This window comes from Chenopodium quinoa, unplaced genomic scaffold, assembly GCF_001683475.1.
Source record: "Chenopodium quinoa cultivar QQ74 unplaced genomic scaffold, ASM168347v1, whole genome shotgun sequence".
NCBI classification, from domain to species: domain Eukaryota; kingdom Viridiplantae; phylum Streptophyta; class Magnoliopsida; order Caryophyllales; family Amaranthaceae; genus Chenopodium; species Chenopodium quinoa.
In genome coordinates, this window is record NW_018742238.1 from 1,557,742 (window position 1) to 1,575,213 (window position 17,472).

The following is a 17,472-nucleotide window of genomic DNA, read 5'->3' on the forward strand; positions in this document are numbered from 1 at the left end:
AGAAGGGAGCAGAGAAATTGAAGGAGGAGAGAGAAAAATGGCGTGTCAAATGAAGGAGGAGAGAGAAAATGCTGGAAAATTGTATTTGAAATTACATTTAATTGGGATAAATTGTAGCCATTGGATGCAATTAATCCAACGGTTGTAATATGTCCTCACATATAATAGGGTTCTCACATAAGGGGAGTGGTTTCATATGATCCTATATATATATATATATATATATATATATATATATATATATATATATATATATATATATATATATATATATATATATATGCTTGATATCATACTCCACATATTTATTCCTTTGTTATTTTTTCAAATATTTTTATATTTTGATATTTTTAGTATATGATTTTATATACCATATGTCCAACTAATCATAACCATAACATGGTATCATACCAAATTCATCATTATGTATTTGTAACTTTTATGGATTTTTTTCAAAATTGATTATTTAGAATTGAATTTATTATTATTTTTTTTTTTAAAAAAAGTTAGCTGTTCTTAAGCTCCTTTTGTTTTTCTCTTCTTTCACTTCTTTTTAATAAAAAAGTTTCAATTTGAATTTGATATTTAGTATTGTAACTATGATATCCTCTATTATTTCCATGATATTATCTATTTTTTTTAATAGTCCATGATATTATCTATTGTGTCTATGATATCATCCATTGTCTAGATAATATCATCTATAGGCTAGATGATATCCTCTAATGGTTATATGATATGATATTATTTGTAGGCTGGATGATATCCTCTATTAGTTATATGATATAATCTATAGGTTCGCCTTTAGTATAAAGTTATAGACTAGTATAAGTCCCGTGCAATGCACGGTTTTACAAAATCTTATTACGAATTACAACGTTTAGTTATTACTACAATAATTAATTTTTAAAATGAATTACATTATTGAACATAATAAAATTAACTTCATTATATAAAATATATTATAACAATAAAATCAAGGTCAATACCTGTGGGATACACTTTTAGTCCCACACTTTGATAGGCACATGGGTAATAATTTAATTAATAATTTGTTTCATTTTTAGTGAATGGTGTAGAATTTAATTTTTTGTTTTATTAGTACTATTGTTATGATTATATATAGTCAATGGTTATCTTTATCTAATAATCCTATAGTATTAAACAAAAAATACATAGTTATGTATAAATATATAATTTGATTTATTATTTAGGATTGCATATTTGTATCATATTTACAAAATAAGGTGCAATGTTAATAAAAGTATAGATTCTTACAACTTCATTTATTTTACTTTTCATCATTGTTGATGGGTTTATTCTTGAAAATAAAATTCAAAGTACAACATATGCATATATTTAGACAAAAAGAATAATTTAAAGTCTTATAGAAAATTACTACTTTGATACCCAATAAAAATGGTAAGAAGATATGAAAATATATATTGGTAGAACATATATAAAGGAAATTTGATGTCAAATACATATAGAAGTTAATATTTGGCAAAAAAAAAAAAAAAAAAAAAAAAAAGAAAAAACACATTTAAGAGGGAAATTTTTTAATTTGAAGATGACACGTGTCATCCCAAAGTTCGCCTTTAGTATAAAATTATAGACTAGTATAAATCTCGTGTAATGCACGGTTTTACAAAATTTTATTACGAATTATAACGTTTAGTTATTACTACAATACTTAATTTTAAAAATAAATTACATTATTGAACATAATAAAACTAACTTCATTATATACAATATATTATAACAGTTAAATCAAGGTTAATACCCGTGCGATACACTTTTAGTCCCACACTTTGATAGGCACATGGGTAATAATTTAATTAATAACTAGATAATACCCGAGCCATGCTCGGCTTTTAATAAGGGTAATTGAAATTAAATATAGAAGTCTCATAAAAATGTGATCTAAAAGTCCGTCATAATAATAAATAATTAATATAATTTCTAGACACATTAATAATTCTGCAAAAATCTAAACGAAAAAAAAGAGTTTAGGAAGGAAAATTCCCTAAAAAAAACTCTAATATAGTTTAGGTATTAGATAGATGGGCTTAACATTTGAGCGAGAAATTTTTTCATGAGGTAGCGCCACGTGTACAACTTTCGGAAAAGGTGACATTAACGGTTGCTACTTTAGTATTAGTTCTAGATTTGTTTCATTTTTAGTGAATGGTGTAGAATTTAATTTTTGTTTTATTAGTATTTGTTATGATTATAGTCAATGGATATTTTTATCTAATATTCCTATAATATTAAATAAAAAAATACATAGTTATGTATAAATATATAATTTGATTTATTATTTAGGATTGCATATTTGTATCATATTTACAAAATAAGGTGCAATGTTAATAAAAGTATAGATTCTTACAATTTCATTTATTTTACTTTTCATCATTGTTGATGGGTTTATTCTTGAAAATAAAATAAAAAGTACAACATATGCATATTTAGACAAAAAAGAATAATTTAAAGTCTTATAGAAAATTACTACTTTGATACCCAATAAAAATGGTAAGAAGATATGAAAATATATATTGGTAGAACATATATGAAGGAATTTGATGTCAAATATATATAGAAGTTAATATTTGGCACGAAAAAAAAAAAACACATTTAGGAGGGAAATTTTTTAATTAGAAGATGATACGTGTCATCCCAAAGTTCGCTTTTAGTATAAAGTTATAGCTTGATTGATTGTTTTCTCTCCATTAACCCACACTCTTTAATCTGTTGCTAATCATTTGTATTTAATGTATTTTTCCCATTTTCTTCTCTCACAATCGATGATAAAATTTCCTTCTCTCACAAATAAATGAGAAACTAGAATGCACCCGCGCCAATGCACGAACATATTAATTTGCAAAAGGAAACAATATTCAAATTTTCCATTTTGTTCCTGTTGAAATCTTTTGAAAATATCTTGTTGCTTAATACAATTGTATTACTTGAAGGAATTTCTTCTTTTTTCATGCTTGATTGATATGTATGTTATCAAAATTGTAATAACTATAATTTTAACTTTAATAAGGTGTCACGTAGCTGTTGATGTGACACTCTATGAGGGGAGTATTTGAAGTTTGTTCTCCTCTAATTATTCTCCACTGATTATTCTCCACTTCTAAATAGTTATATATGAGTAGAAATTTTAATCTTAAGGTTATGCGATGCACGAGCCTAACCTAGCAGTTGGGCTATACTCATACGGAGTAACTCTTTTTTTTCTTAGGATATCCACCCGCTTTACCGGAGCTATTCGGATCCAACCCGAATTACACACCTAACTTATAATGGGTGAGTCTCACCGAAATAGTTTGTACAGATAGTGAGGCTCGAACCTCCCTTGTACGGGGTAACTCATAAGTCAAAATTTGGCAGTAGAATACGAGTATATACAATTTCACACATTGGCATTCCCCTATTTTTGAGTTTTAAGACATCGCAGCCCATCTACCGCCATATCCCAAATTCCCACCCACAATTCACAGAACTTTTGAAGAGAGAGAAAGTGAGAATTTGAGGAGTCAAAGAAATGCAAGGCAATTGCAAAGATGAACTCCGAGCTAAATCCATGGCGTCTGCTTCAACAACGTTTGCTCTTCCTCAAACCCGTAATCTAAACCATCCATCAAAGGTCAGAGAAGAAGGAGAGCTCACTTCATCTGACGACGATGTATTCTCTCTCCTCGAAAAATATCACTTCCTTCTTCCTTAATTCTTATTCTCAAATTTTTTTTGCTCAATTTTAGTTCAATTTATTTCATTTTGTTGTTTAATTTTGATTTTCGCTGATTTTTGTGCTTTTTTTGTACTTCGATTTGCTGCTTCACTTGCTTTTGCGGTTGTTGTTGCTGGAATTTTCGTTTATTCTTGCGATTTTTGCAATTAAATTTGTTGAACGTTTGATCTCCGCTATTTTCTCTTGCTTAATCATTCGTAAAATGTTGGTATATGCCTATTTTTTTAATTTGGAGGAAGTGGTCTAGGGTTTCGATATGGCGCCAGGGTCTAGTGAGTTGGAGTATTTTGATCGAGTGTCATCGAAATTTTTTTCTAAACAATGTTACACGTAAATTCGATTCCATACTTGGACTTTAATTAATCAGTGGTTATACTAAAATTACGGTTATGTTGAGGAATACTTCTAAGGAGGGGCTCGTGTCTGATTAGCAGTTCTAATAAGCAGGCCTAAAATTAGTGTTTTTTCGGAGCATTGTATGATTGGACAAGTTAATTTAGGGTCGGATTAGTGCTCCCATTGTAGAGTCTTAACACCTTATATATCATTTGTGTTCCTTAAATGCAAGTGATGATAAAAAGGAGCTTAAGATTTTGTATAATCTGTTTCTGTTAAAAGTGAAAGGTTTCATTTATTGGGAAAGGGAAACTTTTATCACACGTGGCAGATAATAGCATCACATGTGATAACAGCTTTCTGTTAGAAAATCATTAAATGCGTTAAACGCCGTATTCAGATGCTCATGGTATTGAATGGCATGCTTTTGTATGCTGATGGATTGACTTAAAAGAATGATTGGATCCATCAGTCTAAACTTTGAATGCCTCCACTCCAAATTTGGATAAAGTGAACTTAATGAATCAGTGTGTGGTTATACTAAAATTACTGATATGTTGAGGAATCCTTCTGAGGAGATGCTCGTGTCTGATTAGCGGTTTTAATAAGCACGCCAGAATTAGTGGTTTTTGGGAGGCAAATTAATTCAGGGTCGGATTAATGCTCCCACTGTAGAGTGGTAATGACTTATGTATCATTTGTGTTCCTTAAAATGCAAGTGATGATAAACAGGAGCTTAAGATTTTGTATAATCAGTTTTCTGTTAAAGTGAAAGGTTTCATTTATAGGGAAAGGGAAACTTTTATCACACGTGGAAGGTAATGGCATCACGTGTGATTTCAGTTTCCTGTTAGAAATTCATTAAATGCGTTAAAGCCGTATTCAGATACCTTGTGGTATTGAGTGGCATGTTTTTGTATACGGATATATTGACTTAAAAAAAATGATTGGATCCAACAATCTAAAATTTGAATGCCTCCACTCCAAATTTGGATATAGTGAGCTTAGAAATTTAATTAGTTTATTGACTAACCTATTAACTTCGTAGGGAGACTGGAAACTGGGTAAGTAATTTCGTAATAATTTATGAAAACTTAATTAACTCTTGATTCATGGCCTATTGATGAAAAGACTCGGGATCTCTGGAACAATTTGCTGAAAGCGAAAATTTCCTGTTCCATGTGAATGAGATATCTCTGTTCCTTACTGTGTACCAGATTAATTCGTGTTATTAGCAAGGCTGGATTGGTTCAATTTTGTGATCTCGGATTTTGTTTTCTGGTGTCAGTTTTTATATAAGGCTATACTGCATTAAAAAATTGATTTACAAAGTCTGGTCTTTCAGGGTCCTGTGACTGGCTCTGTCGTACCGCCTCCATCCGGGTCTGCTCCAAATGCACCATCATCAATGATAACATCTTTGCAGGGTGTTAACTCAGGTAGGCTTTACCTGTTGTGCTCCAAATTTTCAACTTCACTGGGTCCTACTATCTTGAAACAATACTGGGGTTAAAAGACGGATTTAAAAAATGTTGCAGTAATGGAAGAGGTATTGCCCTTGGTTAGACTACTTCATGTTTTTTTGAACCCTTTCTATAATACTTGTAAAGGGGGTTGTGAGTGAGGTTCACTGTTGATTGGCTCATTTCCAATGAATTAACTGAACTTGAAGACGAAGCCAAGATAACAGTAAACACTGCAAAGTACTCAATGGTTCAAATTAATTGGATTGTTAGAGGAGTTGCAATTTCAAAGGTCATTGAGATGTGCAAGTTACAGTTGTGCTAGGTTGAGATTGGATCCTGAAGTTGGTAGCTTCTGGCTAATGTGATTTTGTTCCTCACCCATGGTGCTGAATTGGTGTACTTTTAAAATAAAATTGCTGAAATTGATTTGTATGTTCATGTGTCACTTTATGTTTCATTTTGGGATGCATGAGAGTGATTGTTCAAATTCTTTTTTGGACCATTTTGTCTTTGAGAATATATGCAGTTGTTTGAGTTGATTATTATCTTTTGCAATAGAAAATGCATGGATTAGCTGACCAAAGACAAAATCACTTTTTAATTATTTTTATTCCCTAGAGAAGCTTTTGTGGTTGGAAATAATCTTCAAAGTCTTTGGTTGTTGGTAATTTCTTTTAAAGTGTCCTGTTAAGTGTCCTTTGAAGATACAGTTGGTTGAAATGTCGATTCTAATAGTTTGAGACTTGTGCCTTAAGTGTTGCATTATTTTCTTCTTTTATCTTCAGCAAGTTAGTGGCATCAGGATATACTTCTCTTCTTGTTAGGAATTGCTTGTTAAAATTTTGTTCAGCGCATCATGCCTTAAAGCTTGTCTGTTGGCTTTGATTACTTTTGGAGTTTTATGTCAAGTACCTGTTTTATTTCCTTGTTTTGTGGCAGATCAGTACACGCCTTTATTTTGGTAGCATTGGTAGGTGCACATGCTTTTTTAAAATTATTTTTTAAATATTTGGGTGCGATAGTGCTTGCCTTTTATGTATATGTTGATGTTGGGTTGCTCATGCCAATATTTGATGCTTAAGCATGCCTGAGTCGAAAGTGCTAAAGTTTAATTGCCTCTCTTGGAGGATCAGTACGTTCTTTTTGCATGTTATATCTTTTTCTATAAAATTGGATTCACTGCCAAACTATCACAAAATTCCGTTGGGGGGTTCCTAGAATACCAGATAGGCTATTTCTGCTGGAACCTTGGTTTGAAAGGGCACTGGCTCTTCTACTTCATAACCAGAAGATTTATGTAGATACTGTAATGAAACATATACTGAATTAGTACCTTTTCTGTAGTCATTAATTTACATTTGGCTGCTTAATTGTTTAACTATTACAAGCGTTAAATGCTGGAAGTTTCCTTTTCAATGGTATACCATTGTCCCTAAAAATCTGTGCTGCTCAGCTTTATGTGGCAAATCTTTCTTGGGAGAGGGAGGGGGGTGGGGTAAAGCAATGTATGTGAATCATGGCTTTGATGTGTAAGATTTCATTGTGACCTAAATGTCCTGGTTATATCTATATTCATATTAGTTGGTGGCAATAGAGCTCAATTTGTTCATCCTACTTAAGATATTATCTCCTGAAGTTGAATTTTTTGATAAGTTTGTTATTGTAAAGTCATCTGATGTCTGACAAATCTTACCAAAATGAATTTTGGTAGGAAAGTTGACCTCTGGAACTCCTGGAGGATCCGCTCACAGTCAGGCCCAGACACCTTATCGTAAAGGATTTAGTAAGAACCAAGTTCAATTAAAGCCGAGTAATTCTGGATGGCATGCTCGAGGTTTGAATGATAATCTAGTAATTAGTTTCTCAGATGATGATGATAGTGGTAGTGATGTTGAAGAAAAAAGAAGCGGAAAGGCATCATCATGTAGTAGACCTCCACTTGTGCTAAACAGCAACAGAAGACCACCTACTTTGCCACATGTAACAATGAAAACTGTCAGCAAGACTGCAAAAAATGAAGGGAAGGCAATGCTTCGAAAGGTGCCTTCAAGTCGCCCCTATATTTCATCGATGACCAAAATTAATGAATCCAACGTGAAAAGTGGTTCATCTGCATTAGCTGAGCAGAAATCTTGGCTGAAGAATTCCAGTGCTACTGGAAAAAGCTTAGCAAGCCAGGATTCTGGATGCAGCAAAAACTTGGACATGAGCAATAGCAAGCTTGAAGACCTACGCCATCAGATCGCAGTACGTGAAAATGAACTAAAGCTTAAATCGGTGCAACAGAATAAGGAAAATGTATCTGAGTCTTATAGAGAGACCAATACCTCGAGCCAAAGAAAAGCCTCAAGGAAATGCAAATCAGTACCTGACAATTTACCGACACAACCTGATAGAAAACGGTTAAAAACAGATGGTTAGCCCCCCAATATATCTTTTAAAATTTGCTTTATATATATATATATTTATGTTTTAATACTATTTGGTGATCTCTTTGCAGCTCCCGGTGTGACTGTTAGTTGTAGCTTGTCAGACTGGATTTCTTTGCCAAAGCAAAATGCATCGTTGATGAACGCTACTGACCCTTTAAAAAGATCAGTAAGTTGGACATGATTTAGTAATATGAATGTCATTATGTAAACCTATCTATGATGTCTATGTGAGAAGTATGGCTTGTTCTCACAGTTAGATGTTTAGCTAAAGTAGTCAGTACATAATATTGCTTGATTAGTTTTGCAAGATTGTCTCAAGTACATGCTTATGAGCCTGCTGCTCTGATCTAAAAATCCATAATTAGTAAATTGTAGCTATAAACTTTAGGGATTGTCTAAAATGAGAAGACCACGCACAAGATGGCGGTTGTGGCGAATCACCTATATAATTTAACCAAAAACCTCCCCTTTTTCACCATCTTTTTTTAGTGGCTGAAAAGTTGAGACAGCCACCGTTTACATCGTCGAGAAAAATAGGATGGAGATATGTGTGTATACACGCGCACACTTCATATGTCTTTTTTTTTTTTTTTTTTTTTTTTTTTTTTTTTTTTTTAAAAAAAATTTATAGCTAGAATGCTCTCTGTTCCCCTCATTAATTGGTTCTAATGTTGTATTTGAGATGTCAAAGCATCCAGGTGGGACAAGTAAGAATCAGCCGTCAAGATCTGCCCCAAACCAAGATATACAAGAAAGCAACAAGGACAAGGTCAATGATCATTGTGATGCTACATCTGCTCTCAAGAAAGTGAAGTCTACTTCTGATGGTAGCTTGCAGGCGCACTCTCTACAAGTATCAAATAGCAAGTTTGAGACTCCTGACGTATGAGCCTGTGAAAAAACAGTATTTCTGGAACTTATTATTGTATATTTTTTCTTGTTTGCTTCTGTCTGATCATACTTTAACTGCCTTTTTGAAAGGTGCCTATTGACAACTCTAATCTCTCACTCCGTCTGGGGAGGTCTCAAGCCTTCAGAAGTGGTGATTTGGATCTACAGTCTATGTTCGAACTGGAGGAATTACATGATAAGGAGCTGGAAGAAGCACAAGAGCACAGGTGGAAATGTGAAGTTGAAGAAAGAAATGCTCTTAACGCTTATCGTAGAGCCCAGAGAGCACTACTTGAAGCTAATGCCCGTTGCACTTATCTTTATCGCAAAAGGGAACTATATTCTGCCCAGCTCCGTTCTTGTCTGATGGAAGATTCAAGTTTATTATACTCTTCGAGACAACATAATGAAGCTGAAGAGAAATGGAATTTGGCAAAAAATATATCTGAAGTTAATTTGGATTTAATTCCATCAAGCCATCAGCTAGATGAGTTTGAAGCTGCTAACAGATTAGGTTATAATTCAACAATCCAAAGTGCAGATGGTGATGCACACAATAGATATTCTGCAAATGAGGATGGACACAACATAGGATCTGAAGCATGCAGTGAACCTGATGCTAGCACATCTGATCTTGTCCGCGTAAATAATATTGATTCCAATGGCATTCGTTCACCATCGGTTGATCTCAACATGTCCCCAGATGATGATTGTGAGACCTTTCATCTGGACCATGAATCTCTCCATACCAATGCGACTATTCTAAGATCAAAGGAAGATTCTAAAGAAAATGAGAAGGATACAGATGTGGACTCCACTACTGTCTTCTCAACAGATGGTTCTCACGATCCATTATTTCTTGAAGAATATCTGAGATCCAAATTGATTTCACGGCTTGGCGTGAGTTCTTTAAAGCGTAACAGCATTGGTGATAACAGTGAATCAGTGGTGGATAGGGCTGCAGAGGAAGGCGTTGGTGCCAAGACTCAGATGATAGTGCAGAGTGTTTCACTTTCTGATCCTAATGGTACTTTTACTGACTGTATAGTTAGAAGCTTTAGACTTACTCTCATCTTTACTTGTTATGTTTAGTAGTGGGTTCCTAGGCGTGGTCCAGCCAGGCTGGTTTTTGTGGTTGGTTATATGAGTTTTGTTTTTTCTAGTAAAAGAAATCAGCATTGCAACTGTGATGAGCAGAATTATAGTTGTACAATTTGTTGCAAAAATCTAACGGAAACTGTAGTCAAAGCTATACTGAAAGTAGCTTGCTGGTTGTTAATGATGCAGATAGTCCCCAGCAGCCCAAAGACTGCATATCTAAGACTTTGCCAAACACTCAAAACCAGCAAGTTGTTGAAGAGCATTGCTTAAGTGACTCTCCTGCTCGTAGTTTTAGTCCCGAGGAATGCAGTTTTCTTTCTGTGGATATTGCATCAACATCTATGATTCCGTCATCCTTTACATTCAGGAGTGCAATAAAGGCTGCCTGTCCAGCAATTTTGGGTAGTATGCAGAATAAAGAACATCACTATGGCAATTTTGATACACGCACTAAAAATAACTTCCTCTTCAGACAAAATCAAGATAAGTTATGCTGGAAGATGATAAGCTCTGCTGAGCAGCTTGTAAAATGTGTGGGCTTTGGTAAGATTGACTCTTATACCAGCAAGTCGGTGATTGATCCTTTTTGGCCTTTGTGTATGTATGAACTTCGAGGAAGATGCAACAATGATGAATGCCCTTGGCAGCATGCAAAAGATTATTCTGATAGTATTGGTATGTATGCATAATGCATATGTGTGTGTGTGTGTATGTATGTATGTATGTTTGCCGTATATATATATATATATATTTTTTTTTTTTTGACATAAGCACATTAAACCTTGATTTTGAGAAGGTTTTTATTTTCGCCTCTTTGTAGATCATCAGTCTGCCTGGGCATCAAATAGTCAGAACCCTGTGGACCAGACAGAATTTTCTTGTGTCTTGACCCCTCCAAAATATCTAGTATGCTTGGATAGTTTGAAGGATGAGCCCCATGCTTCTCATAAAAATCATGATTTTGGGTCGTCTGGGAAATATAGTTTCAGCCAATCTTTGGCTGTTTCAAGCTCCCTCACAAAACACCTTCCTTCGGATGAACCTTGCTTGCATGGCAATGATGGTTGCGTTGATTCTTATGGTGGCAGTGGGCATTCGTTGTATTTTCAAAGTAGAAATGGCTCTGGGGTTTGTTCACTTCATCCTTTTCATTTATCTTTAATTATCACTTCTATCTTGCGTAGCATAACCAATTCGTCTTTGTTATTATGTGTCTTCATAGTAAATTTTACAGTCCGACTTTTTTTTTTTACTTAGGCGTAACTTAAATTTTGGCTGATTGAGGAACGATCTTTTAGTATTTTGAATTCATTTCTTTTCCTTAATTTTTTATTCTTCTCGGCTTGCCCTTTTATATTTATTTACTGGATTTTGGTCAAGTAGTCCCAAGTTTTGATCTGATGTGTAGCATAATACATACTAGGTGATTGCACATCAGAATTCAACTATTAATTGATTTCAGCATATTGACATTAAGATACAGTTTATCTTGTGGTGGGATATTTGGGAATATTCTATTGTAGAATGTGGGAAAAGCACATAGTGAATTTAAATCAAGAATTAATATTCCAAAAAAAAAAAAAAAATTTTTTGAAGATGTTTCTTTGATGATTTCTTTTGAAATATTTATTCAAATCTTTATATATATTGCTTGGTGGAATGGTCTCTGAATATTTTGTCACTAGCAGCACTCTATACTTCAGCCCAAGTCTTGTTAGTTTATACCATAGTATGCTGTTTCCTAAATTTGGAATTGTGTTCCACATAGCAAAATAGCAGATTTTCATTTTTTATTTTGCTAATTTTCCTTCTTACTCCCTCTTTATTTTAAGTGTTAAACTTACCAAATGCGGCCGTTTTTTTAAGTGTTTTATTTTCATTTTTGGCGAACTACACCATTTTAATGTCTCTTCTATCATGGTCCACACTCAAACCCACTAAATTCCTTATTTTTCAATGAGTATTAACCCCACTATCTTCTTATGATATTCTAATACCCCAACTACCCTAGTTACATCTTTTTATATTCAAGTCAATTAATTTACCTAATTCTATGTGCCGGTCAAAGTCACTTAAAAAAACAGAAGGAGTATTTTAGTGATTGCATTATGTGGAACTGGTAAAAGTTGACTGTTTGAATTTTCAACAATCAACGCTAGTAGAGTTCTTGCTTGTATCCCTCCAACTCTTTTGGGATTGATGTGCTAGTAATACAATTTGCTTAAATCCATGTATCACCCTTTAAAAGAGGAATAAATTTCAGTTATCGTTTACAGAGAGTTTGGTATGTCGGCTGTTTTGTAAAAGTTCCTCCCTCTGTTTCTTTTTAATTTACTCACTTGTAACTTACTATTTTTAGGGACCAGCCACTTTTACTCTCACAAGTAATATTTTTTACACGTCACTTTCATATTTTACCTTTTCTTCCCTGAATAAAACTCTTGTTAATCATGAAATGGGAAGTGTGTCAATTAAATAGAAATAGAGGGAGTATAATTTTGGCCTAGAATGAAGTGTTGAAGTGTCCTACCCATGTCCGAGTGTCAAGGATCCAACACGGGTACTTGAGGTGAAATGAAGATTTTGGGTACATAGTATTATGTGGGAATGGGAATTGGAGCACATAACGGTGGAAATTGTACTGGAAATTTTGGTTGGGAATCAAAAATAAATTGCCAATGCTTTGTTTTGTATATTGATTGGAATATGTTGGGCGTATAATGCTATAATCAATAAATAACAATTTACTAAAATATTCATATCTACTCCTTTTATCCTTCCTTCATAGAAACGGAAAACACACTGTTTTTGGTTCCATCATCGGCTATCAGCTCATTAGTGGCAAAATGGCAATATAGTCCATTGTAGAAGGTGTTGCAATTTTTTTGAAACAGAGGAAGTATTACTTTTGTTAATCTAACCCTGAGGAATACGACTTTTACCATGTACCAGATATCAATATGCATGATCTGAAACTTTTTTAGTGAGTAAATATATAGGGCTATGAACTTATGATTCAGTGTTTCGTCTCTAAATGTGCTTTTTCGAGAATTGCTGCCTTTTCTGGTAGCTGCTTGCTGCAGCGATAATTCTGGCTTCCTTCAGTTCAGAAAATAAATATTTGCATTAGTTAAAGTATTTTGTAGACATATAATTATGTTTACTTGGTTGGCTTTTTGCAAGTTGGATTGTGGCTAGATTACTTGTTTGCCAAGTACTAAAATTCATAAATCTTTTGAAGTACCTTAAGCATCATACTTTTGGTTTTTATTTATTAATGTTTATATTACTGCTTCACTAATTATAACCCTTAAACAATACTTTGTTGGTTGTGTTCCTCACACTTCTACTTCGATGCTGATTAGAATCCACTGCGAAATGGTTTAGCTGATAATGACCAATCCCTTGAAATGGCTCTTATTATATTGAGTCAGGAGGTGAACAAAAATGAGGGTACGAAAAAGGTATTTTCCATAGCCTTTACAATATAATGAGCTAGTTGATGTTTCTTTCTTTCCATGATTAGCATTTCTGCACTGTTCTTATATGCAGGCTCTTTCTGTGCTTTCTCGAGCTCTTGAAGCTGATCCATCATTCTTGCCTATCTGGATCGTTTATCTGCTCCTGTTTTACTCTACAAAGTACTCAGTTGGGGTGTTCAGCAAGAAGAGTTCAGTTCCAGAAGATGACCTTTTCTCTCATGCTGTAAGTCCTTTTTATGAATGGGTGCCTCTTCATCATGTGAAATTAAGAGCATGTTTGTTTAGTGTTTTTAAGTGGTGGAATTGGTATCTATTTACAGTTTCCATTACCAATTGTTTGGTATAAGAGATAGAGCAACACACTCCATTTCCTAAGGGTAACCATTACCACTTGTATGTTACCCTTCCCAACCCTATGGTAACAAAATTGTTTCCCTCCTCAATCCTCAATTTGTTAGAAGTAATTCCTTTCCTTAAGTTTACAAAACAACTAATAAGGTTAACATTAACCTTCCCCTTATATCCTTTCCTAGATTATATCAAACATGCACTAAATTGAAATGTGCTAGTATTGACTTTTGACCTGCATGTTGCTCCGTAAAGTCTACTGATGATGATCCTTCTGTTAGACATATTTAACCTCTATAGTGGTTGTTATTTGTTAAAAACATTATATACGTGATTATGTGATGAATGGCATATAGCTGATTCTGCAGCATTATGGAAGTCATAGTAATCCTTGTAAACATATATGGAAAGGGAAAAAGGTAACATTGATATAAGGTACAATCAGATGTACAATATCATGGGGAGGGGGTTCCCTCTTCTTTCCTGAAATATATATTTGTGGCTCGGTATGTATACAACTACACGAGGGAGTTCGACTGTTTCTTTTAGAGTCTCTTTTGTCCACTTTCTCAAACTTGCACATCCTTGCACAAGAGACAGAATATAGTAGAGAAAAACAGCTACTTGAGGCATTTGAGGTTATCTAAATAGAATTACTTTCTAAAGTGATTTAAACTTATCGTCCATTGGTTTTTCCTTATATGAAACTTAACTAGATTAAAATTTTCTAGAGTACCGTCAAGAAAGACAACTGGGAAGGGGTGTGTTTGTGTGTGGAATTTAGTTGCAATTATGCACATTTGAACTTCAAAATTATCACTTTTGGTTCATGTAGCCGACCCTATTTATGGGATTAAGGCTTTGATTGATTAATTGATTGATTGATATGCACATATGAACTTATCTAGCATCAATTTGTCAAGAATACCCTCAAGAAAGCAACTGGAAAAGGAAGGGTACTTGGAGATAAGTTGCAAATTTTGCATATATTTATTTTTCAATACCTTGTCGAAATTCAAAACTATTATGTATAAATACCCTGAATGTCAAATACTTTTTTTTTTTTTTTTTTTTTTTTTTATAAATGATAGAATAGGGATTGCGAATCTGTAATGTTTGCAGCACTTTCTCTGTTATTCTGCAGAGTGCTGCACTAGATGGTTTTAAAGTGTGATTAACTCAGGTCCATACTCCATACGATTTCCTGTAATCGCACCCATTCATCAATTGGTATTTCTCAGTCATAGGATTTTATGATCTGTTAATTCTGCAATCTAATTGGGAGCTACATTTAAGTTATAATCCTGTTTCCTCTCTCATGTGGGATCTGCAGGTCAAGCACTGTGAGGTATCATATGAGTTGTGGCTCTTGTATATCAACAGTCGTGAACGACTAGTTGAGCGATTTTCTGCTTATGAAAAAGCACTCTACAGGCTGTGCCACTATTCGGCCACCAATGATGAGCAGTTGAAGCATAGAAGTGCTACCATCCTGGACCTGTTTTTGCAGATGTTATACTGTTTTTGTGTGTCTGGGAATTTGGCAAAGGCAGTTCAGAGGATCGAAAGACTTGTTCACACTGATGGAGATTCTGATGAGTCTCATTCTCTTTTGCTTTCTGATATTCTTCAATGCTTAACAATATCTGACAAATGTATCTTCTGGGTTTGTTGTGTGTACTTAGTGATCTACAGGAAACTGCCTGATTCACTGGTGCAGCAGTTTGAATTTGAGAAAGATATATCTTTGATAGAGTGGCCATCTGTCCATTTAACAGTTGGAGAAAAGCAGCACGTGTCTAGGCTAATGGAGTTGGCTATTGATTCAGTAGGACTGAATATAGACAGTGAATCTCTTGAGAGCAACACTCTTAAATCAGCTCATCTATTGGCAATTAACCATGTTAAGCTTATGGAAGCTATAGATGGTGTGGAAAGTTGTAAAGCAATTATAGGGAAGTACAAAACCTTAAAATTTTCATGCTTAGAATTCATTTTAATTTCGGCAAGAGCTCATGATTTTAGTGATGAAAGTGCAAAACTTGAAGAATTTGAGGAAACTGTTAGCAGTTGGCCTAAAAATGTTTCAGGAAGTCAGTGCGTCTGGAATCAATATGTCGAGTATGCACTTGAGAAAGGCAGACCTGATAGGGCAAAAGTAATCATGGACCAATGGTTTCAGTCAGCTGGGGTGCCTCTGCTGCTTCATAATCGATCAGTTGATGGTGAGAATGATGACAGTAAGATTGTATCGGCAGATCCTCGGTCGGAGTCCAATATGAGTACTATGTCCAATTATAGCAATATGGATATTGTATTTGGGCTTCTCAATCTGTCTCTTTATAAATTATTCCAGAATGATGTACTTGAAGCTCACGTGGCAGTTGACAAAGCTCTGAAGGCTGCTAATGGTGAAGTTTTAAGGCATTGCGTCAAGGAGCATGCAGCATTTTTGTTCCATTATGGATCTCAGTTGACGAAGGATGTATCTAATCGTGGATTGATAGACATTCTGAAGGGTTATATCATTCATGCCCGGGCTATTCCTGTCTTGGAACCATTGATCAGAAAATTCATTCAAGATATCCGAAAACCTAGAACAAGGCAACTTGTTTGTAACATGCTGAGTCCAATTTCATCTGATTCTTTCTTGGTCAATTCAGTTCTTGAGATTTGGTTTGGTTCATCTCTTTTACCTCCAAAATTTGACCAGCTAAAAGATATGGTGGACTTTGTTGAAGCAATTCTTGAAGTTTCGCCTGCCAATTGTCAGCTTGTGATTTCTGTTTGTAAGTTGGTCTGCAGAGATTTTGATTCTAGCGATTCTAAATCTGCCAGTATATTGTTCTGGGCAAGCTCATTACTAGTCAACACCGTCTATTATTCCATCCCATTCCCACCAGAGCATGTGTGGGTGGAAGCTGCAGATTTGCTGGGTAAGCTGACAAGTGTGCATGAAATCTTAGAGAGCTTCCATCAGAGAGCCTTATTAGTTTTTCCATTTTCTATCAAATTGTGGAAGTCCTTGTCTAATCAGTCAGCCGGGGCCAAAAAGAGGTCTATTGTTGAAGCAGCTAGAGAGAAGGGGTTAGAACTTTAGTAACTTCACATCATATAGGAAGCAGCGCATTGACCCAACGATTGAAACTTCTGAAATTCTTCACAAGCTACATATTTTTTTGCTGGGTAATTTAGGCATGTTGAAACATGTATAGACAGGAATAGAACGTTGTAAATGATTTTGGCAGTGTAGAGATGTTAACAGGCAGAGAAAGTTACAGTTATACACAGGAACAGGAAAAGTGTAAGTCCTCTTCAGTAACTGAGGATATTTGGCTTAGCTTAGAACAGATCGTTGTAAATAATACTTCGTACTTTTAAAAACCTTTTTAAGTATTGGAATTATTTTGTCAGTTTCATCATCGAATTTTAAGTGCATATTGTAGTTATGCACAACTATTCTATCCTTATTGACCTCCTAAGAGGAGGTAACTTTTCAGAATGGGCTTCTTAGTGAAGAAAGAGCATAGTTTTTCTTGCGAAAGCAACAGGAACAACTCGTCTATAGTAGTAAGGCACATGATGCTCCACAAATGTTAAACCATTTTCAGGGGATTGTAGCTTAAACTCAATTATTGTGTTAATGATGGTTTTCCTGT

General features: G+C 34.4%; 1 protein-coding gene across 3 annotated transcripts; it reads left to right on the top strand.

The window, feature by feature from the left end:
• Positions 1 to 3,431: 3,431 nt before the first annotated feature.
• On the top strand, positions 3,432 to 17,240 carry LOC110735323. 3 transcript variants are annotated; one of them, XM_021915498.1, is made up of 11 exons: positions 3,432 to 3,691; positions 5,439 to 5,532; positions 7,271 to 7,975; positions 8,060 to 8,157; positions 8,674 to 8,874; positions 8,973 to 9,909; positions 10,170 to 10,658; positions 10,804 to 11,111; positions 13,349 to 13,447; positions 13,536 to 13,688; positions 15,147 to 17,240. In XM_021915498.1, the coding sequence occupies exons 1-11, from the start codon at positions 3,551 to 3,553 to the stop codon at positions 16,911 to 16,913; spliced, it is 4,992 nt and encodes a 1,663-aa protein (XP_021771190.1). In that variant the 5' UTR covers positions 3,432 to 3,550; the 3' UTR covers positions 16,914 to 17,240. The 3 variants fall into 3 exon arrangements, with proteins under 3 accessions (XP_021771190.1, XP_021771197.1, XP_021771201.1); XM_021915505.1 differs by having other exon boundaries at positions 8,683 to 8,874; XM_021915509.1 differs by having other exon boundaries at positions 3,432 to 3,652.
• The last annotated feature ends 232 nt before the right edge of the window (positions 17,241 to 17,472 follow it).

Excerpts from the sequence above, each read along its gene's own strand:
- LOC110735323 (XM_021915498.1), top strand. The coding sequence starts at position 3,551 with ATGCAAGGCAATTGCAAAGATGAACTCCGAGCTAAATCCATGGCGTCT. Across the intron at positions 3,692-5,438 it reads TCACTTCATCTGACGACGAT|GGTCCTGTGACTGGCTCTGT; the intron begins GTATTCTCTCTC and ends CTGGTCTTTCAG. Across the intron at positions 9,910-10,169 it reads TTCACTTTCTGATCCTAATG|ATAGTCCCCAGCAGCCCAAA; the intron begins GTACTTTTACTG and ends TTAATGATGCAG.